Raw genomic sequence first — 22,984 nt, 5'->3', positions numbered from 1 at the left:
TGGTCTCGCCTGTACATCTGCTCGACGGGCTCCGCGCACCAGCGTCGCCACATCGTGCGATCCGGGCTTGAGGTGCCGATTTGCCGCCATTTCCTTTTTCTTCTAGGCCTCGTGCAAACCTCGCAGCCCGTTCGTCTGCTCCTCGAAACGGCTGGACCTCGCTTGACCTTGAGCAACTAGTCGCGCAGTTAGTTTGCAGCACAAGCCCACGAGCCCATGACCACGCGACCCCCGTCGCATCGTGGAAATAGAGAATTTGAAATCGCGCAGGGTAGGTGGACATCGCAGGGTCCCGAAGCCGAGTGTCGCATTGTCACGTTGCTGTTGCTGCTCCAAAAGGAGGGAGAGTTGGGTTCCTCACGAGAAAATTAATTAAGAGGACGTTCGTTACACCTGTACACCTCCCGGGCTGCCAGCCACTTCGATTCGCGCCGAGAGCCTTCCAGTGCAGTGCAAAGAAGCCCAGCCGGTCACGGCCACCACCAAAACCCACGAGCAAAGCAAGCAGACGCCAGAAGAACCCAGCACAACTCGCGCACCACCTTTTAGTTCTTCTGGAGGGCCAGCCGATCACCGCATGGCGACGAGGCCGACCGCGGAGGGGAAGCCGTGGGAGCTGGCGGCGCACCCGCGGCTGCCCAAGGGCAAGACGGTGGCCGTGGTGGTGCTGGACGGCTGGGGCGAGGCGGCGCCCGACCCCTTCAACTGCATCCACATCGCCGACACGCCCACGCTCGACGCCCTCAAGAAGGTACGCGTACGCAGTCCACCCACAGCAGGGCCATGTGTGATCGGCTGATCGCTGCCGTTCACTGAACTCTGCTCAGTCACATGTACTATGCGCGACAGGCAGCTCCGGAGAGATGGAGGGTCATCAAGGCGCACGGGACAGCGGTGGGGCTGCCCACGGATGACGACATGGGGAACAGCGAGGTCGGCCACAATGCGCTCGGAGCAGGACAGATATACGCGCAGGGGTAATTATACACTGTGACTTCGACTAGTACCACTCTGCTCTTTGTTAGGCTAAAACACCCGGCGGACGCCGACGCCATCTGAAAGCCAAACTGAAGCAAAATTACGCATGATAAATTAGTATTATTACCAATGATCACTCCGTCACGACGTGCAGCGCGAAACTGGTGGATCTGGCGCTGGACTCCGGGAAGATATACGAGGGTGAAGGTTTCAAGTACGTCCAGCAGTCCTTCCAGGACGGCACTCTGCACCTCATCGGCCTGCTCAGCGACGGAGGCGTGCACTCGAGGTTTGATCAGCTGCAGGTTGACCACTCTTTCTCCTTTCTGACAAATTTCAGCTGATCGACCGTTACTGTGTGTGGCGCATGTTTTTTTTTGTTTCCCTTTTTAATTTGTCTCGTGCAGTTGCTGCTCAAAGGGGCAAGCGAGCGCGGGCGAAGAGGATACGGGTTCACGTCCTCACGGATGGCGTGACGTGCTGGACGGCAGCAGCGTCAGGTTCGTGGAAATGCTCGAGGACGACCTTGCTAGGCTTCGGGACAAGGGCGTTGATGCGAGAATAGCGTCTGGCGGTGGCAGGATGTATGTCACGATGGATCGTTATGAGGTACAGTACTATAGCTGCGTCTCTGAGCATAGAGAAGAACGCTTGGTCAGTTGCTAAATCTTGTATCCAAATTGTGAGACTTATATTTCATAATCATGACAGGCTTGAGCCTAGTAGAGGAAACAATCTGCAGAATATGAAAACCTCTGCTGCAAATTCACCAGCAATCAGTTTTAACAAAAGAATGTGGCCCAACTACTCTGCATATTTTGTAGTAATACCACAGGTACCGGTCGTCTTTTGCAGAATGACTGGCAGGTTGTGAAGCGAGGTTGGGATGCGCACGTCCTCGGTGAAGCCCCACACAAGTTCAAGAACGCGCTCGAGGCCGTGAAGAAGCTCAGGGAGGATCCAAAGGCCAACGACCAGTACTTACCTCCCTTCGTCATAGTCGATGAGAGCGGAAACCCGGTCGGCCCGGTACAGGACGGAGACGCTGTGGTGACGTTCAATTTCAGAGCTGACCGGATGGTGATGCTTGCAAAGGCGCTGGAGTACGAGGACTTCGACAAGTTTGATCGTGTCAGGTTCCCCAAGATACGCTATGCCGGCATGCTTCAGTACGATGGCGAGCTCAAGCTTCCAAGCCATTATCTCGTTGCTCCCCCAGAGATAGAGAGGACCTCCGGTGAATACTTGGCGCGCAACGGCATTCGCACCTATGCTTGCAGGTGAATTACTATTGTGCTTTATCTATGTTGTGACAAGTCATTGCTGTGAACCTGAATGATAGTACATTACTTGACCATATATTGTTCGTGTCTTCTCATATGAACTTCAGTGAGACAGTCAAGTTTGGTCATGTCACTTTTTTCTGGAACGGAAATCGGTCTGGATACTTCAACCAAGACTTGGAAAAATATGAAGAAATTCCCAGCGACATCGGCATCCCCTTCAATGTTCAGCCCAAGATGAAGGCCTTGGAAATTGCACACAAAGCAAGGGATGCCATCCTGAGCCGAAATTTTGATCAGGTAGTTAATGAATTTAAATCATCTTGAATTACTGTCTTAGAACAAAAAAGTAATGCACAGATAAGGTGGGGACTGATAGGGGCATTTTGTAGGTACGGGTCAACATTGCAAATGGAGATATGGTTGGCCATACAGGAGACATTGAGGCAACTGTTGTTGGATGCAAGGCAGCTGATGAGGCTGTTAAGGTACATGTGCATGAGTGCGTCATGTGTGCAATCACCTCTCTTATCTTCCTGAGATTTCCTACCAATTGATTGATACTTTGATAGGTCACCATGCATAGCACACACATGTTCCAGTTTCCGCTGTTTAGATAACTGCCGGTTTATATCTTCCAGATCATCATCGATGCCGTTGAACAAGTGGGTGGCATTTTTGTACTGACTGCCGACCATGGCAACGCCGAGGACATGGCGAAAAGAGACAAGTCTGGAAAACCACTCCGGGACAAGGACGGGAGGGTCCAGACCCTTACTTCGCACACGCTGAATCCGGTAAGTTCAGTCGAGATATGCTTGGTGTTAATCCATGTATGCTGGCCTCTCGGTGCGCTCTTGATCAGAGAAGTCTGAAACTATCCGTCTTCAGGTTCCAATCGCAATAGGAGGTCCTGGACTTGCACCTGGTGTCCGGTTCCGTACAGACCTCGCAAACGCCGGCCTCGCTAATGTTGCAGCGACAGTCATGAACCTTCATGGGTTTGAGGCCCCTGATCATTATGAACCAACACTGATCGAAGTCGTCGACAAGTGATGCCTAGGCCTTTGCTACTTCCAGTCTCAATAACTCATCTGCCACTGCTTTGCGTGAGTCTACTCAGGGATAAATTTGGTTTCCGCTTTGCTGGTTGTGGCTGTCATCATTTGAACCAATTCCCCTACTACGGTTGTCTGGCATGTGTGGTGTAATTGTACTCAAATATCAGTATGTTAACTGATTTGTATGTCAACAGTTCGTCAAGCCTTTGGATCGCTATAAATCGCGAGCGTCTGCTCACATAGCAACCAGGTGAGAAACTGACAAGTAGCTGTTCAACATGTGGCTGCATGGGAGTAATTTTGAAAGGTTATAGTAGAACTAGTTTCGCCGCGTCGTAGTGTGTCATAGCTCGCAGGTCCCAATATGAACATATTTACGTCATTCCCAACAATGTTGCTCATGACAAGACAGCAAAACGATTTTGGTTCAAGCAAATCTCTTGCGAGCCATTCAAAGATATCGATCATCTCAATCAGCTGGCATCCACCGCAGTAAAATATTGAAATGTACAGAAAGGCAGAAGCAAAGTATATGGCATCTCATAGGCAGAAGCTATACCAAACGTCAGGCGACTAGAGCCAAACACAGCAAGCTGGCTCCGTCCGAACAATCAAATCTCAAACCATTTTTACATCTAGACGTCCTGGGTGGAGCAGAGATGAACTATCCATGTATCTGCTGGACAAAAAAGGCATACACTATCGAAGCTTCGACTCGTTTGATCTGCTGCTCCGGAAGTTTGAGAGGGAGAAGAACGACCTTGATGCTGGAAGTACCGTAACAGATGGGTTAGCAACGGCCTAATTATATCACATTACATTGTTTGGTGAAAACAAACCTTTTGTTGATGTGGCAGCTCCAGGTCTCTCCCGTAGCTTATCCGAGTTCATAGAGTTGAAGCTGCCGGTAGTTGATTGAGCTGAAAATGAATAGGTTTAGATTTATGCATGACCTTGAAATATAACACTGTACTGCTGAGCTAATTTGATCAAGCATAGAAAGATGAACTGCTTCAACAAAAAGGTTCTCACTACTGTGGGTAAAGCTGTAAAAATTGTGCGTCATGCGATGAAGTTACATAATTGGAAATGTGCTTGTCTATAAATACTCGCATAGCATCACCCTAACTGGTAACAGCACAAGGTCAGACCATATAATCATCTTTAAACCATGGATGTAACTATCAAAAGGCCGTGACAAAGACTAACTATCTCAGTACCGAGACTGTTCCTATAAAAGTTAGACTTGGATGCAGAACCATCTTCGAGACCATGGTTCAGAAAGGTACCTGATAAGATGCTATTAGTCTTTGAACCATCAAAAGTTCTCCTGCTCGAATTTGCACTATCACTAGTGCCTCTTGGTTCTTCTAGTTCATCTTCTCCTTCAGAAACTACTGAGGGGCTTGCCCAGCCGTTAGCATTATTGTCTCCCTTATTTTTACGAGCAAACTTTAGAAGCCTCTTGAATCCTTTTGGAGAATCCTTATGAAAAACTATTGCAGGTGGGTTTTCAGCATTTCCCCACTCAATAATTTCTGGTTCATTGCTATCTGCTTGCAGCATTTGTGACAACGAATGACGCACTCTTGGGCTTGATGATGGCAATGGTGCAATTCCTGGGGAAGTTACATCCTCAGTGACTACATTTTCACTCGAATCAGTGACTTCTAGTTCTTGACGCTCTACTTCTACCCAAGCAGCTGATGAGATGCCCATGTCATCGTCAGGACGTTGTATGGCCTCATCGACCTCATCGGTAGAGGGTTCAACATGGACACTGGAGCCCATTTCTGTTGCAGTTAAACTCGAGGCCGGTTTCTCTGTTTTTTCAATATTCAAGTCATTATCGAGCGAAATTTCTAAATTTTCATCAACATCATGTGCTGGTTGAGCAAGATCAGCCTCCAGTACCTTGGTAGTTGGCTCGGTTGTCATAGGAGATTGCTCCTTATCTTCAGCTTGGTTAACACTTCCACTATCTTTTGAGGAGTCATCAAGTTGGGGTACCTTACTCTTCACAGTACCAGAACCAATGCTCTGACTAATTCCAGTGGTTTTCTTCAAGGGTTTGGACTCAAGCGGCACAACACTGCTTTTCTTTGAAACCTTATGCAAGCTTTGCTTCGTTGTTACACTTGATTTTTCTTCTGAAGAAGGTGAAACTCTAGGTATTCTGCTTGTCTTTGTTGCTGTTTTTGTCTTCTTCTCTTCTTGTCCCTTTATAGCTGGCTTGGTAGCAGTAATGGGTTCCTTCTTGTTCTTCACTGGTTGAATGGCTCTTTCCACTTTTGAAGCTGGCTGAGACGACGAGGGTGTTGTCGGAGTCCTTCTTCGGCTAGTTTGTGTGGACGTTGAAGCCATCCCAGGAGAGCTTTTAGTTTTTTGTGTTGTAGTTGCTTTAGTCAAAGAACCACCTGACCATGAACTTCGTGTGGTAGGCACAGATGCAGGTGCGGGTGATGGTTTCGGTGAGCTTTTTCTGACTGGTGGTGTCTTTGAAGCTACTTCTTTGGGTAGGACTGGAGGTGATGAATTTCGCCGTGCCCTTTGCGGAACTGGTGAAATACGTCTCTCTGCTGAAGTGCCAGTTTTGGAGGTCATTGTCGGTTTGTTCTGCCCAGCTGTTTCCTTCAAGGACTTGGTGCTTGGTTCCTTTGCAGGTCGCCTTGTGCCTTTCTCAGTTCTGACTTTTGTGTCTCGCTTCTCTCTATGCTGACCATGAGATACACCTTTTTGCGGATTGGTGGAACTGAGACCAGCAGCGGGTGGCATTAGCAGCCGCAAGTTTCCAGGCATGACTTCCATCATTTTCAATAACATTTGATTAGTTCAGCTTCCTTCTGGCGGTTCCACTCTGCAGAGGCCATTGCCCGATCACTGCTTTCCTCCAGTCCAAACTTTGCTTGTTCTGCACAAATATTACTACAAACAGTGCTCTCCGTTTCTGGTACTCCAATATCATGAAAATTAGCATGGAAAGTTAAATCTTCAACCTCAGGTGTAACAAAATTCTTTGGTGTGTTATCTAGTTCAGCCTTCATTTCAGCTCCAACCTTCTCTGTTTCAGAAGCCATGTTTGATTTGCTTTCAGATGTGGACTCTGAGACTTTTCCTTCTGAATTTTCATTCAAAGAATCACCCATTCCTGCACTCCACCTTCTTAAGACAGACTTAGTAGCAAACAAGCCAGCTTTCTTATTTTGTGAATCCGGATTCTGATCCTTCTGCTTGCTCTCGAAAAGGTTAATCGCATCCTGAACACTCATCCTTCTTACATATTGTCAGATTTCCTTGGTGGCTGGTCAGTTTCACCATTGCAGGTACTACTTTCATCATCTTTATCCAAAGGAATCCTCTGACTAGGAGGGAAGTAACTGAGGCTCTTGATGGCAATTGCTGTTGATCGACGTGATCCTGATCTCCCAATTTGAACCCTCCGCATTGGAGAAGCCGATCTTCTAGGTGAAGCAGATCTTACAAGAGGTCGGCTCCTTTCAACAATGGCCTCACCTTCATCACTAGACTCAGAGGAATCTTCACTTTCTGTTGAGCTCTCACGCTCAATTTGTGCAAGCTTTGCTGGAGAGACATCATTGGCAATGGGCCTCTGGGGATTGGTCTGAGGACCGATATCACAAGGTTTATGTGCATTCTCACCCTTGTCAATTTTCTCAGTAGTAGAATCTTGCTGTAAAGGGACCTCAGAGGGCTGACAATCCAAAATCAACAACATACACCTCATCAACCAACTGGCAAATGAGAAAGACCGGTAGTTAATCTCTTGCCTCAACTTAACAGACAATGAAGACACGATTCAAAAGATTGGAGGCATCATATAAATGTAAAAGCAAACTAATTCCATGTGACCAAGTTGGTAAGTTTATGAATGACTACAAGACACAGTTGTAGCCAATTAGCATTATCTGTACTCTCTGATCGTAAAAAAAAATGAGTGAAATTGCAGAGTACTATGCTTTTTAACATACCTAAACTCTGATGTTCCAAATCTCTGAACAAAAGCAGATAAATCAGATATTTCTCTGTCGATAAAATTGGATCCAACTGCTCGATTCAATAAGATCAAGATCTCTTCCTTCAGTGCAGTTAACCTCAAATCCAGTGCTCGAAGCAATTCATTCCTAGCATATTTAACCATCGAAAATGTGAACCAAAAGAGGTAGTGAAGTAAAGTAGCAGAGAAAAGGAAAGGATTTTTTACTTTGTAGTCTCCGATGAATTCGGCCCATCATTTCCCTAAGTGGATGTTTAAAAATTAAGTAGGTAGATCATGAAAGATTGAAACCATGTAAAATTAAATCCTTGCGGCACTAGAAACTACCTGCTGTGCTATGGCACCAGTACCAAACAAACCTCCTGAAGAAACAGAACATCATATTAAACTGAGGGCTCCAACATTATAAGGTTGAACGAGATTCAGTAAGGTTAATATCACATGAAATGTGAACAGGCTTTCATGTTTGGATATTACAAGGAATAAATACCACATACTCCCTCCGTCCAACAATAAAAGCACGTTTAGGATTCAAATGAAAAAATTACTGTATATGTGAAATTACATTTCTGCCCCTAGAAAGTGTAGCTGTCATTTCTTGCCGTACGAAGATTGGCAGTGCAGTTGGTGCGGCTGCCGCCTGGAGCCAGCAAACGAGTGGTGGAGAGCATTCCACGTAATTGAGCATTCAAGTTTTTTTTTATTTTCTCCATCGATGGTTCCAGAGTGGCATTTACGCTAGCACAGATTGTACGTACGGAGACCAGCACTGCTCCTCATCGAATCCCTTTATTTTGGGATTTTTTTTAAACTGTAAACGTGCAATTAAATTTGGACAGAGGGAGTAAGCATTAAAAACAGCCCCTCTAGCAGTTTTATGTTTACATATTTCATGGTTTTGTCTGCATTTGCATATATACACATATTTGTGAAGTATGGAAGTTCAAGTGAGCATTAATACAATATTTGGTGAAAAGAAAAGGTAGTTGAACTTCAACAGTTCTACCTTTAGAGCATAAGGCATCTGTTTTTTTTGAAAAAAAAAATAATGCCCTGAGTGTAGTTTTGCCAGTATGAAATACATGAGAAAAGCATTAATTATACCCATGGACATGTAGATGAGTACATTGGATTATCAACTAAAGTCAAAGCATCTGTTGGAAGGAAGGATTATTCTCAGAAGATACAACTGACAACTATTTCTTCGGTAATAGCAAACAAATCAAGGGCACAATATTTGTGGGACTGATTGTCTATAATAAATTATCAACCAGCAAGCGATATGATTCACCAATGTAAAGATCAACTAAAACTAAGAGTATAATTACATTGCAAAACGAAAGTTGACGCCCACGACCTACGTGACACATAGATGGTAAAATAAACCTAAAGCAACTGAAGTGGATCACAGGGACAATAATAAACAAGGCGGACAGGCTATAATGCATGCATATCCATTATACATTAAAGGATTGTGAACTTGTGAAGGTCTTCAAATAACAAGTGACAATGGAAGAACCAGATGCTTATATGAAAGTACCTGTTAAAGCACCACTAATAACATTTTGTTGCTCCTGCAAAACAAATGTGACCTCTATTATTAATGGCATGTGCAGCGAAATATTAAAAAGTGAACTTGGCTGAAAATTTTATTTTGGCAAGCAAGTGATACCTTAACATAGAGCGACTGATGAAACTTTCTCGTTTCCTCCAGCTGTGACATCTCGTCTAAAACTCCATTGACCGATTTTGATGTATCAGATGAATTTATGATATGCAAGAATCTGGTGGACCAGTTCAATTTAGTCATCTTACAACTGACATAACCATAAGCAAATAGGAAGGATGCAAATACCTCTGCAAGGTGGATTTGGTAAACCAGGAAGAGCCCTTTTCATCCCCAGTCAATAACAGTTTAAAAGTACCACTTGATGAACAAGATTGGAATGCTTTGGCATCCTCCAGGTGCAGAACTAAATGGTCGAAAGGACCAGAAGCTATCAGTTCTGTTTTTTCCCTTACTGCAAGCAATTGCCTCATACCTATACATGAAACATTTCACAACAAACAGGGGCAGAGTTAAGCTTTATACCCAATCCTCAAAGATGATAGCACAGCATTACAGCAAAGAGAAGCAGTTGTGCTCGACTAGATGGAAAATATGAAAACCAAGGCAAATTCCTTTAAACTTTTAAGATGCGTGAACCTCTTCGTGGGAAGGCACTGCTAGAGTATTCCAAAGCTGGAGCATCACAGGAATTGGGATTGGGACAAGTCCCTTTGAAAAATCTAAGAACTACATTCCAAACAGGGCCCAAGCACAAATGTTGGAGAAACAGTGATAAAGTGTTGCATAAATGCTACTGATAAATCCAGGTAGTGTTCACCTGTTGTCAGACGAGGATACTTGGAAGATAGCAGAATCAAGCTCCATGTTGCTAGCAACTTTCCTGTCCATTTTGCTTATACAAACGTGAATAGATGCCACTTTCAAATCATCCAAACAGTCAGTTCCTTAACTACTTCAAAGCCCTGCAAACAACATGAAGGACAGATAAACCTCAGGAACCTGCACAAGGTTAAATACAAATGCTAAACCACAGATGGCGATCCTATCAGAACGTATAACCCTATATGCTCCAAGCGTCAGATCTGTACGAGTCATTTTGTACATCAAGGGAGGGAACAAGCAATCCGGAAGAGGAGATACTGAACTCAAAACCCAAACCAATTCACACCTCAGCATCCTTCATCAGGATACCAAATCACACACACAAATTAGTAAATTAACGATCAAGTCGTCCAACGCATAAAGTTTAGAGCAAATTCGAACTGCTTGTGGCTTATATCACCATGCTCACAGTCCACACCCTTAGGTCATGAGCACAGATTAGGCAACCAAAGACTACAGAAAGAGTAAATAAAAGCTAAATTCTACAATCACTTCAGATCTTCCACCTGTCGTACCAAATCTAGCAATGGCCGCATTGTGTAAACAATGCTAAATCCCTCTCGGAAGGTATTCGGCACCACCGAAACTCCCAGATCCAAACCCAAAATCCAAACCCAAGTAATAACTAACAAAATGCAAAATCTAAAACTCAAAGCCCCCGAGATCCAGCCGCATCCCACGACCACCCGCGAGCTCCTAGCCGACAGGAATCGGATCCAGAGGCGACAGCGGCCGCTCGCCCGCCCACTCCAACGCTTTGAGCCGAAGCAAAGCCACCGGAAACCGCACCCAAACGCCCCCAGAAAAAGAGAAGCAACGCCACCTGAACCGAACCAAAACGCCCCCCGAAAAACGACAGAAAAATCGCAGCAGATGAGTCCCTCACCAGATAGGGCGCTAGCTTCCTGCATCCGGTCTGGCGCCGCCGCAGGTCATATCGCGAATTCGAAATGCTAATCGGGAATTGCCTGGTGCCTTTTTTCTGGGGAGCTGCAGCGCAGCGGGGAGTGATGGAAGGAGGTGGACGCGAGGAAAAGGGACAGGTGGGGGAAGCCGCGTTTAAATGGCGGAGGAATGGGTGGGGAACCGGCACTGCAGTTTGAGGATATTTACCGTCGTGCCACTGGCGTGGTGTTTCGTGTGCTCGTGCTCCCGTTGCGCCTGGGGTCCCGTCTCCCGAGGCGTTCCGTGCACCACCAAATTAGGACGTGTTTAGTTTTCAAAAAAATTTGCCACATATGCTAATGACCGATTAATTAGTATTATTAGATTCGTCTTGCAGTTTTTTTTATGGATTCTGTAATTTATTTTTTTATTAGTATCCAAAAATCTCTCCCGATATCCTTCCGACACATGCGATGTGACATAAAAAAAAAAATCAACTTCCCAACTAAACACACCCTTATTCGCTTCGCTCCTCTTCCACGACGAATCGAGGCCGGCCAACCGCAGATCGAGCCCGGTCAGTCGTTGATTGAGCCCAGCCGTCGTAGATCGAGTCACACCTCTCCTTCGGCCTTCCGGTGAGAGCGGCAATGGAGGAGGGATGGGGACCGGTGGCGGACACGACAAAGGCCTGGTGGGGGCTGGAGCACGGACTGCCGGACTGGGGAGGTCGTGCGCTCCGCAGCGCACGACCGCACATGCCATGTTTCGCTAGCTCTAGCTGCTCCCCATCTTTTGTTTCGTCGCGTCGCGGGTTTTATTGGGAGGCGGAGACTGATGTAGCGTCCAATGCCCTCTCTTTACCAGACGGTGACCACATTGAAGTCCGAATAACGTGTTTCATCACGGTAGTGAGTTGTGAGCATCTTGCCCCTCTGGCTGTAATAAGGTCGAAAACCTCAAGGCTGCACGACGCACATGCATGTGAAAAAGAACTTATGACCTGGCCTTGTTTAGATTGCAAATTTTTGCAACCTGGATACTGTAGCACGTTTCGTTTCTATTTGACAAACTTTGTCTGATCATGGACTAACTAGGCTCAAAAGATTCGTCTCGTGATTTACAACCAAACTGTGCAATTAGTTATTTTTTTTACCTACATTTAATGCTCCATGCATACGTCTAAAAATTGATGTGATGGAGAGAGAGTGAAAAAACTTGGAATTTAGAGGTGATCTAAACAAGGCCCTGCTTCGGCTTTGCATCTATAGAACCTCACCGAGAAAGAAAAGCCCCTACAGGCTACAGCCGTAGCATTGGGAAAGATCTCAAAAGCGATTGGCCTACCTCATGTGCAGCCATGTGAGGGGATTGACAGAGGTGGTGAGAAAAGGAAGCTACCTGGGCGAAACAGTACCCGGCAATGGGTACCGTCGTCTTTTGTGGTTGCTAGCTGCTGGATTGTAGGTATCTGCATGCCTGGATCACTGGCTGCATGAACTGTGCCTGTACTCCTATATATACAGACAATCTCTGCAAAGACGACGGTGTATAATAGTCAGACTAATCCTGGATTAGGTGCACGGTGAGTAATTTACAGAGGAAAAGGCTGTGTACATGCACGTAGCCGTTGCTTGTCTACCGTCTGAACACACACTTTGATGATACTGCAGTCAGACCACTAGCCAGTTTATCGGGTGGAGTCTAGACTTTAGCCAGGTTCTTGTTTAATCCGAAAGTTATTCGTGGCTTCAGTAGGTAGCCTTTAACTTAAAAAAAATGAGATAGCCTAGTAGGTAGCCCATGCCGTGCAAGCAGCGTCCATGCTTTTTATTCTTCTGCTACCCTCACAATTAAGAAGAACGTACGTAATTCCCAGGGGACAAGGTTCAATTAGGTGTAATTAACGGAGAACGGCAGCACGGTGCGCAGTGCCGGCGGTACACGTCCGAAGCAAAGAAATTGATCACGGCGCCGTTGGGTGCATGCTGCTGTGTTGCCACCTTGGCATGCACGGACGAAAAGGATCGGGTGACCGCCGTAACATTCCGCGTGACGTACGGCACCGGATGGATATTGGATCGGCCACCAGCAGGCCATTGATTGCTCAAAGCACCGCGCTCTTTCTTTCTCCACGAGCGATGGGTGCAAGGAAAAAGCCAAAAAGGGCGCTGCCAAGGGCATCGTTTTGTTGCTGCTGCTTCCACCGACAGGGGCTTGGCGACGCGGCCGTAACGTGCTCACCCACTACCAACTCCTTTTGGCCTTGCTTGCGCCAGCGCCCAGCGGTCAATATTTTTGGCGATGGTTTCAGCTTGACGCACACAACTTCATATCACAGATCACAATGCACAAGGTGACAGCTACGACTAGGAAGGATAAGGGTACATGCACTCATGTGCTGTACAGTGGTACGAGGAGAAGTTTGGACGTTTGGCGCAGGCTTGAAGCTATTCCTTCAAGATACGGTTCCACGCGTCACGAGAGTAGTATAGCCCTGTTTGATCTACTAGGAGCCATGCCTTTCGTCTAAAAGATATAATTATAGAATAGTACCAAATTAAAAAGACGAACTTATCTTTAGCCAATACTAAAAAATCGATATTCATAACACCAAGTAGAGATATTATACCTACTGATGACAAAAATATTGTAATACTTTTTATATAAATCTACTCAATCCTTAGGCAGTTTGATTGACGTATAATTGTATTCTTTATCGCACAGATGTAGTAATAGTTACTTGACTTAGGAGTAGTTTAATCCTAATACTTCCTCCATATTCTTTTATAAGTCGTATATATAAGTATTCTTTATTTCTCTAATATAGGGCACTGCATTGATACCAAGCCAGTCCATTATAAGTTGTGCTACTCATACATGGCTGTTGGGGTTTTGAATCTACCACGGCTAATCAAGCATACGCATGCATGGCTATTGAAGGGGTGAGCCTAGGCCATGGCTAATCAAGTGTACGCATGATCAGGACAGGAGAGCCCAACGTCCAACAGAGTGCGACATCTGGTGGATAATTAATCCACCATGTTGGCATCTAGCTTAGTATCTAGGTTAAACCCCTGCTTACCTAACAAAAGAATATAAAAGAAGTATTGCCTTGCTAACTATTAGTCAGGTGTTATTTGGACCCAGTAGCTAAAAGATGGATGTATTGATGATGCCCATCTTTTTTCAGCTACCGGATCGGAGGGCACGTGGATACGTGGGAGACAAAAGTACATTTCCGCATTCTATTAGCTAGTTCGATTAGCTAGATTGGGATAGCTAGTGAGATATAGTTATTAGCTTGGTGCACATAGCTAGCAATAGCTGGCCTAAGAGCATCTCCAAGAGTTTTTCTTAAGCTCACTCCCAAAATCTTTATTTGGAGAGACATTTGAATGAAAATCATTTCCTATATGTTTCCATCTCTGTATCTTGTGCGTACTTTATATATCCATCCCCGCTCTCCATCTAATTTAAGAAACTGTTGGAGGGTTCTTTTACCAAAACATCTATTCCTATGGTCTACTCGAAAGGGTATAAAGAGACTTTGTCACTGCTCTAATAGGTAGGTCTGTTTGGATCCACTTCGGCTATTTTTGAACAGCTAACTATTAGCTAGTTTCATCCAAATGGTGCCTACGTGCCTAAGGCCGTGCATGGAACAAAAAAAAATCTTCGGTCGTTAATTTTGTGGCCAATCTCAATGCATAGTTTTCTTTTGTTGTTTCTCAATATGCCACATCAACAATTTGATTCATGGTCGAAACAACCTTTTAAGTGCGTAGTTTCAAAATTTGTGTTTCATTCTTTACCATCTCATCGAAATTACTTAGGTGGCACCATATTAAGCGAAAAAATGAAATTTTGATTGAGAGTGGCCGCCTTTACGTAGACGGTAGAACCTGTGTATCATTTATATGCAACCCACTCAAGTACTAATCAATCGTTCGCTCACATAGTGATGGTAAACAGTATGGATCAACCGAGGCTAAGCCAGCGTGGCAGCGTTCGAGTAGTGATGACAGTTGCGGCCGGGGGGACGCGTAGGCGAAAAGGGAGCAGCGGTCGTGCGTGTTCACCTGCACTGCACGTGGGGTCGGCCGCCGAGGACGCTCACCCGTACCGTACTGTAGTGCTGCTGCCAATGGCCATGCCCATGCGGCCATGCGCGAGCGAGCGAGTGCATTACTGACAGTTGACAGGTCACAGACTCACAGGTGCTGCGCGCTTGGGCATGCCTGCGCGGCCGATAACTCGCCGTATCGATTTTAATTTGCCAAGAAATGAAGATGGCCGCGTTGTCGACGAGCGAATTAAAGAGCATGGGTCGTTCAGGCCATGACCAGTTAGCACCACCTAGGCCTGGTTTAGATTGCAACTTTTTCAACCCGATGAATAGTACCATTTTCGTCTTATTTGTCAAATATTGTCCAATTGTGGACCAACTAGGCTCAAAAGATTCATCTCGTGATTTCCAACTAAACTGTGTAATTAGTTATTTTTTTACCTACATTTAATACTCTATGCAAGCGGCTAAAAATTGATGTGATGGAGAGAGAATGAAAAAACTTGGAATTTGGATGGTATCTAAAGGCCCTAGATTTGGTGGTAGCGAGAGCCCAAAGCCAGAGTGTGGGGTGTGGCCCCCCAACAGGCTTACAGGTTGGGTGACAGCATGGACAAGCGAGAGGGACATCAAGTTCACGATTCATCATTCCTGATGCCTTCACCTGAATGCTGAATCATTACATGGGAAAACAAGTGCCGGCATGCAGGGACGTTCGCTGATCGTGGCCACGCGGCTTGCCGGGACGTACACTGTGCACACTGTGCAGGCACAGCATTGCACAAACGAAACTAAAACGTGTTCGTGGGCCATGGATGTATGTCATCCGTGTTTGTGGATGTGGTCCAAATGGCCATATGGACCGCGTGGTGATTACCGACCAGGGGATTAAGGCCAGTTTCAATGGAGATTTCATAGAGGTTTTATGGGCATTAAATATGCTGACATGACACTGTCTTGATGAAGAGAGAGAAGATAAAGTTTCATGGAAGTAGAGAGAGTTTTATGGGGATGAAACTCTTCTGCACTGTTTTCAAAATATGAGTGTGTTAAAAACTAGGAGATGAAACCCCTGCTGAGACTGGCCTAACCTAAAAGTCCTTGATGGCACAAAATTCCTACTCCTAGTTAGGAGCACGAAAGACTTTTGCGCGGCCCGAACTTCTGGCCCAAATCGTTGCTTCGGCCCATCACAATTCGCTTCCGTCTTCACATTGCTACACCACGCTGCTGCACTCTCACACTCACTCGACTGCCCGCCCGCCCACCCCACTCCTCTTCTGGAGATAAGGCTCTCCGCTTCCGGCCTTGCGCCTCCGCACCCTCCCCTCTATCCTCTCCGGCACGAGCCGCCCAGTCCACCTCACCTCGGTCCGACACCGCGACTCCACCGGCGGCGCCCAGCCGACGCCGAGCCAATGGTGGCTCCCGCGACACTGTCTCTCCGCCCCAGCGCGGCCCCCGCGCCGCCTCGTGCCGCGCTGTCCCGCGCCCGGGCCTGGTTCGGGGCCCGCCATCCGCACCTCCCCTTCCGTCGCCGCCTCCTACCAGCCGCGGCGCTTCAGTGGCGTCCGCCGCGCCGTGGCCGTCGATGCCGACCAGCAAGGCTCTCCCGAGCCTCCAGAGCAGGTATGATTCCCTCCTGTCAGCGTTCTACCCCGTGGCGCGCGCGCTCGTGCTTCGTAGAGTTCAGTTTTGATTTCCGTGGCGCTCGCGGGCAGGAGAAGAAGCCCGAGACGTACTACTTCCTGGTGGCGAACGCCAAGTTCATGCTGGACGAGGAGGAGCACTTCCAGGAGCAGCTTGCCGAGAAGCTGCGCAACTACGGCGAGCGCGACAAGGAGCAGGACTTCTGGCTCGTCGTGGAGCCCAAGTTCCTCGACAGGTTCCCCAACATCACCAAGCGCCTCAAGCGCCCCGCCGTCGCGCTTGTCTCCACCGACGGCAACTGGATCACGTGAGTGTCTATGCATCGAACTCGCAGTGTTTTTAAAATTCTACTCCAATGCCTGCCTGCCTTGCCTCATGGTTTTTTTCCGAACCAGCCACCGCTTCGTTATAGCGCCGTGCGAATCTGCCACTGTCACGCATCACAAAGGGCGAGCAAATCAAAATGCATCCGATTGTTTTTTTCCTGGTAGCACTTCATATTGTAAGTTGTCCCAGCATCCTCATATGCCCAGCATGGCTTTGTGGTGCACCTTCAGTGGCGAATCTAGATCAGGGTATGTCGCCTAAAAATTTTCATATATAATTCGGTAAATCCATATTAGTAATTCAGTAATAATTGTAAAATCGACTACATGATTCGGTATAAGTGCACTAAATAATACAATAAGGCTTAAATTTATGGATTAGTTAAGTTAAAATCATCCACTAAATATAATATAAATAGTTCAAAAGTCATACCGATAATTGAAATATAGGAGTAAAGAGTACAAGAGACTTACAACTCTATTTCTGACTATTTTATTTGACGCTTTCGAAGGGACATAAATATCTTGATTATATCATCTTCACTAACTTCAAAGAAAATATTCCGCTCAGTGAAAGTGACTAGACAATCATCTAAAAGACTATCTCCACCATATTTCGTAACTTTGTTGTCACTAAAACAATTGCAGAAAATACTTTCAACACTTGCCGTTGCCACAGGTAGAAGCAACACCAATTTGAGATGCTCATAAACCATTGATACACTTTGTGCCTCTTTATTTCGAAAAGATTAACTGAGAGAGTTTCTCTACAGAAGAGCATAAATATTAAAAAACACAATGCTAAATAATTAATCAATTTGTTGTTTGTGATGTTAGCAAATACTCTCTCCATTTCAAATTATAAGACGTTTTGGCTTTTCGAGATACATAAGTTTTGCTATGCACTTATATATACACTACGTCTAGATTATGCATAATAAAAGTAATGTATCTAAAAAAATCAAAATATCTTATAAATTGGAATGGAGGGAGTAGCTATGAAAGTAGATAATAATTTTCTATAATAAGACGAAGAGTAGAAGATTAAATTTTACCAGGGAGAAATAGTGAATCAGCGAGCCTCTGTGACTGCGTGGTCGTGCAAACTGCAAACTGCACACGAGTGACCGGAGGCAGCAGGGCACCGGCCACCAAAACCAGGGTGTCACCGTCACGCCGGCGTCAACAGTCAGTCAGGGGGCGGCAGGGGGCGGCATGTTCCGTGAACCGTGACTCCTCAGCTCCGATCGACGGATCGAGATTTTTTTTAACAAATCGACGGATCGAGATAACAGGCAAAAAGTGGAAGGTCCGAGGATAACCTTGCCGCGAACTGGCCTCCTGAGCCTTCTAACTTCCTGCTTCCGTGATGGATATAGCGTCATCTGTGATCCAAGTGATTTCTTTCCTTTTTTAATACAAATACAGATATATAATACATATATGTTATTAGTACATGCCGGTCAGACAGGGTATGCCAGTGCATACCCGGCATACCCTGTGCCTCCGCCACTGGTAGTGCCTAAGGGCGCCTCTTTCCTTTTTTCCCTCTCACTAACTTTTATTCCATCCAACACTTAGGTTGTTTCCGTTTTGTCATGTCAAACTTCTTTAATTTTGAAAAAAAATTGTTGAAAATGCATCAAATGTCTACAACATCAAATTAGTTTCATTAAATCATCCATCAAATATCTCTTGGTAGTGCATTTATTTGGTTTTGTAGATGTTAGATATATTTTTCTATAAATTTGATCAAAGTTAGAGAAATTTGACTTAGGACAAAACTAAAATGGCCTACATTATGGAACGGAGGCTTTCATGATGCACCATAGTGATTACTGAAAGTGAGTGAAAGTAAACATAGCCATACTTGGGGGCTTGGGGCCCGGAACACTGCTTAGAGCATTATATCTGTGAGCTTGACTATGTGCGTCCCAAATGATGGTATTGGCCACCACAATCTTTGACCTGCTGCTATCAATATGAGTAGTCATAGATAAATGCTAATTCATAAGCTAAAGACCTACTGAGATGATCAGTGGCATGTTATCTTTAAGTCGATGGTCTATTTCTGTCCACTTCTTTTAGCTTGTTGCAATACTGAAGCCTTAATGTTCTTCATTTTTCTCTCTTTTAATTTGTTGACAGATTCATGAAGTTAAGGCTAGACAGGGTCTTACAAGACCAGTTCGACGCAGACTCAGTTGTAGAGGTATTGGCTTCTAACCCTGTTGAGTTGAAATTTGAGAAGCCTGAGAAATGGACAGCTCCATACCCTAAATATGAGTTTGGATGGTGGGAGCCCTTCTTGCCTCCAAAGTCCAGCAATGGCACGGCATAGAGATAAGCAGCAATCCGTATGAGGCATGTAAAATTACTCCCATGTAAGTGATGAATGTAATTTTAATTTTGATGATGAGGATGTAGTACTTGAGGTTGTACGAGTACAGTTAGTTGAATTAGTTGCAGAGGTTTGCTAATACCAAATAATCAGAGGTTTTGTTTGAGAAAGTTGTGGTTCCGTTATGGCTGATCTTTTCATGATGGATGCACATTTCTGTAGGCACTACCCACTTGCTCAGTCTACCAGGCCAAAACAAAGACATCTGTGCCACAAACAAGTAAACCTTATTCATATCGTTTCATGTCCTGAAATCAAAATAGAGATCTAAACAATCGCATAATGTCAATCATAATAGGAAGGACTAATCTGAACGGTAATACAATTGTTTATCCCCATAATATGACAACTAGTGAGTCATATCTTAAGTGAAAACCAACAAATCGAGAAGTCCTTTGCCATTTTTATCAATCTTAGATCACCATAAAATTGGGCTCAGGCACGCTTTGACTTTGAAACTACTAAACGGTTATATAGATATACATGAAAATTGACTATTATATGAAGCTCGTTGTGCCGAAAAAGATGGCAAATTACATCGTAGTAGAAATCCAGCATGTTCATAACAGTTTTGTTGATAGATAAACTGGATGTCACATGTTCAGAAAACTTATTAGAGCAAGGGAGATACTACGTACAGAAGCACAATATCTACACTAGGGGGCAGAACCACCAAAGTTAGAACTTAGGAGACATTGAAATCACAAAGTCATCACCTGTATTCTTTTTTTTGTCAGGTACAACTGGAAGCACACACTCCACACTGACACCACACGCACAACCCACACACTCCACACGCATGCGCGTCCGTACACACGCGAAGAAAGTTTGCCTCCAGTGAATGCGCACGCGTGCGTGTATCCTACTTTTTCAACAAAAAATCCAAGTAAAAGGTATGACAAAAGGTAGCATCCCACTGGACTGCTCTACCATTAGACCAAAGGCCCTTTCGCATCATCACTTGTATTCGGACGATAGTAGGACACAACATCACTAATTCCCCCAAGCTACGAAACTAACACAACCCTTAGTAATTTTACACCTGACACCAGTTACTGATTTGTGATCGGCCTTCTAGTCTTTAGATTTATTTATTTATTTATTATTACTATTATTATTTTTGCAAATGGCCCTCTAGTCTTTAGATGTCCAGAACCTGCAATAAGAGGGGAAATTGAATAATCAATGTCTGAAGATTCACGCCAAATTTAACCGAAAACAAAATTCATAATAACTCAAAGAAAGTGATATGCAACTTCATGAAGTGCTGCACATCATGCAATGATGCAAGCATGTGAAGTGAGTTTCGTTCTTTGAGCGTTTAGTTAGCTAGGCTGTCAATTAATAAACACTCTTGATTGATTGATCAGCTGGTGTGGCAGTCTTGAAGTGGGTTTCTTTGAATATTCGTTTAGTTTGCTGTCAGTGTGTAGAAAAGAATTGCTTGGTTAGTGTAGCAATCTTCACGTGCTTAGTAGGTAGCCATGGGGCGGAGTCATTGGAGACACTGCCCATGTGAAGCTGCTATGACTCCATTTTTGCGCATGCATGTGGGTAATGCTATAAAGAACTTTAAAGAGCTGTTAGCCTTGTAATGAGTTGTGTTTTTCAATTGCTAACTAGTAAGTAGCTTATATTAAGAGGTAAAGAACCATGTCATGGACACTGTAGATGTTATAGGACTGGAGAAGTCTTCTTTGCGGTTGCGGATGTATACATTTTCTGATGAATGGAAGAACGAGAAGGGGCAAAGAATATAAAAAAGGAACAATTTTCAAATGGCAAAACTCCTTTGCTTTCAAATGACGCCGGTGAATATGTAAACTGGGTTTTCGTTTGGCTGATAAGCCATGGCTGAAAATACTGTTGACTAATTTATTGTGAGAGAAAAATATTATTCGTTAGCTGAAAAAATACGACTTATAAGACGAGCGAATAGGGCACAGTTGATTGGGAGAGGCATAGTTGAGTAGGTGGCCCAAGGCACCGAGAAAGAATGAATCAAGGAAAGATAAACTAGGGAAGCTGGTCAAGGTCAACGTCCTTCTTACATGTAAATAAAACGTATAATTAAATACAGAGTAAATTAAATAAAAGAAACTTCCATAAAAAATAAAAGGAACTAAAGAAGAAAACAATGCCTGTGGACCTCCAAATTATCAAGACTACAAACTGAGTCAGAGATCAAAGCCAAGAACAGCAAGAATCCACTGCGCCATCAATATTCAAGAGGAAGAAGAAGCGCCGGGTAGAAAAGCGCATTCTACGGTGCCTAGATACATACATGAAACCACGTAGTAGAGGGGGTGACAACGCAGGCGCGCTGCAGCTAGGCGCCCAACACGATGATCCCCTGCATCATGTTCTTGAATTCGCCGAAGTCGACGCGGCCGTCGCAGTTGCGGTCGACGTTGCAGATCATCTCCTGCACAGTGGCCAGGCTCCGAGCCTCGGGCAGGCCAAGCTTCTTGAGCACGGCCTGCAGCTCGGCGGCCGAGATGAAGCCGTCACCGTCCTCGTCGAACACACGGAACGCCTCCTTCATGTCCCCCTCGTCGTCGTCCTCCTTAGGCAACTCCTCCAGGATGGGGCCGAACAGCGCGTCCCCGAGCGCGCGGTGGAGGGACTCGAAGTCGTCGAAGCGGAGCCCCGCGGCGCCGGCCGGGATGTACCCGCCCACCGCGGCCTCCAGGCCGGAGCGGTCGGCGCCGAGGCCGAGAGCGTCGAGCGCCGAGGCCATCTCGTCAAGGGTGATCTCGCCGTCGCCGTTGCGGTCGAAGAGGTCGAACACGCGGCGCAGGCGCAGAGCGTTGAGGCTGCCGTTCCGGAGGCGGAACGACAGCGAGGGCTTCTTGGGCAGCGACGGCTTGGCGATGGCGGGAGCGGCGTTCTCCATCGGCGCGTGAACTTGCGGCGTTCCTCCTCTTCTTTTCTTCGTGGTTTTGTGGGCGTGCTTGCGGATGCGAGGGCTGATTATTTCTGGAGTTCGTGAGTGTCGCTGGCAAGGGATAGCAGGATTTTATAGAGCGAGAAGAAAAAAAACGCGGCGGGGGAAACAAGCCCGGGGCCTCTCTTCTTTGTTTTTAGGGATAGGGCCCACACCTCTTGCTGTAGCTTAGATGCTGCCGTCTAAATCAAACTATTAAATTTACTAAACTTATACAGAAAATAACGAAGATTATAATTACAAATATACACTCCCTCGTCCTTATTTAACTCTTGCTATGGAAAATGCATTGGTCAAATTTTTTTAAGTTTAACTAGATTTGTAGAAAAAGACTTCGTTTGCCACAACTCATCTTCACATTTTTGGGGTAGTTTTTTCGGTGAAGATAAAGCTGTTTTAGAGACCCATTGGGCAAAACAACTCTGCATTAAACACATGCTCTCACAAAATCAGAGCTTATAAATGTGAGGTGAAGCTGTGAAAAACTACTATTTTTAGCTTCATCCTACATCATTCACATGTGACAGCACGATTTAAGGAGCTTCATAATGAAGCTATTTTCAAAAGACCCGTTTGGTAAAAAAAACAGCTCACAAACATCTCATGAATTTGTTGGTAAAGCTTTGCCAAACAGGGCTAACATTTGTGTCTTCAAATAAAAATAGATTCAATCATCTATCAATGATACTAATTATTTCTTTCAAATATTAGTATTTTCTTATATATATTTGATCAATGTTGAATATGTTTGACTTCTCGCTTCTCGGGAGCGAGAACGACAGTTAAAAAGGGATGGAAAGTATTTAAAAAAGATTATACGATGAATCTAGTAATACTTCTTATTTGATGCTCCTATCTTACATAGACACTGTGATTTGTTTAACAATTTGACCAATTTAAATATACTCTGTAGTTAT

The 22,984-nt window shown here is 45.1% G+C and overlaps 1 protein-coding gene and 3 pseudogenes across 1 annotated transcript; 2 read left to right on the top strand and 2 right to left on the bottom strand.

Annotated features, from left to right (window-relative positions):
* The first annotated feature begins 421 nt into the window (after window positions 1-421).
* On the top strand, window positions 422-3,708 carry LOC136533881 (2,3-bisphosphoglycerate-independent phosphoglycerate mutase-like; annotated as a pseudogene).
* A 134-nt stretch (window positions 3,709-3,842) lies between these two features.
* Window positions 3,843-10,810, bottom strand: LOC136533880 (uncharacterized; annotated as a pseudogene).
* Window positions 10,811-15,985: 5,175 nt separating this feature from the next.
* LOC136533882 (protein YCF54, chloroplastic-like) lies at window positions 15,986-19,230 on the top strand (annotated as a pseudogene).
* Window positions 19,231-19,815: 585 nt separating this feature from the next.
* Window positions 19,816-22,128, bottom strand: LOC136533883 (probable calcium-binding protein CML27). Its single transcript, XM_066526411.1, has 2 exons — window positions 21,405-22,128; window positions 19,816-20,276 (listed from the first exon to the last, which is right to left on the bottom strand). The coding sequence occupies exon 1, from the start codon at window positions 22,014-22,016 to the stop codon at window positions 21,450-21,452; it is 567 nt and encodes a 188-aa protein (XP_066382508.1). The 5' UTR covers window positions 22,017-22,128; the 3' UTR covers window positions 19,816-20,276; window positions 21,405-21,449.
* Between the last annotated feature and the right edge of the window lie 856 nt (window positions 22,129-22,984).

The sequence above is a fragment of the Miscanthus floridulus genome, unplaced genomic scaffold, assembly GCF_019320115.1.
Source record: "Miscanthus floridulus cultivar M001 unplaced genomic scaffold, ASM1932011v1 os_1279, whole genome shotgun sequence".
In the NCBI taxonomy this organism is placed as follows: Eukaryota; Viridiplantae; Streptophyta; class Magnoliopsida; order Poales; family Poaceae; genus Miscanthus; species Miscanthus floridulus.
Note: the sequence above shows the minus strand (reverse complement) of the source record. Positions and strands in the feature narration are given on the sequence as shown.

Bases quoted from the DNA above. Each gene is read 5' to 3' on its own strand.
- LOC136533883 (XM_066526411.1), bottom strand. From the start codon at position 22,016: ATGGAGAACGCCGCTCCCGCCATCGCCAAGCCGTCGCTGCCCAAGAAG.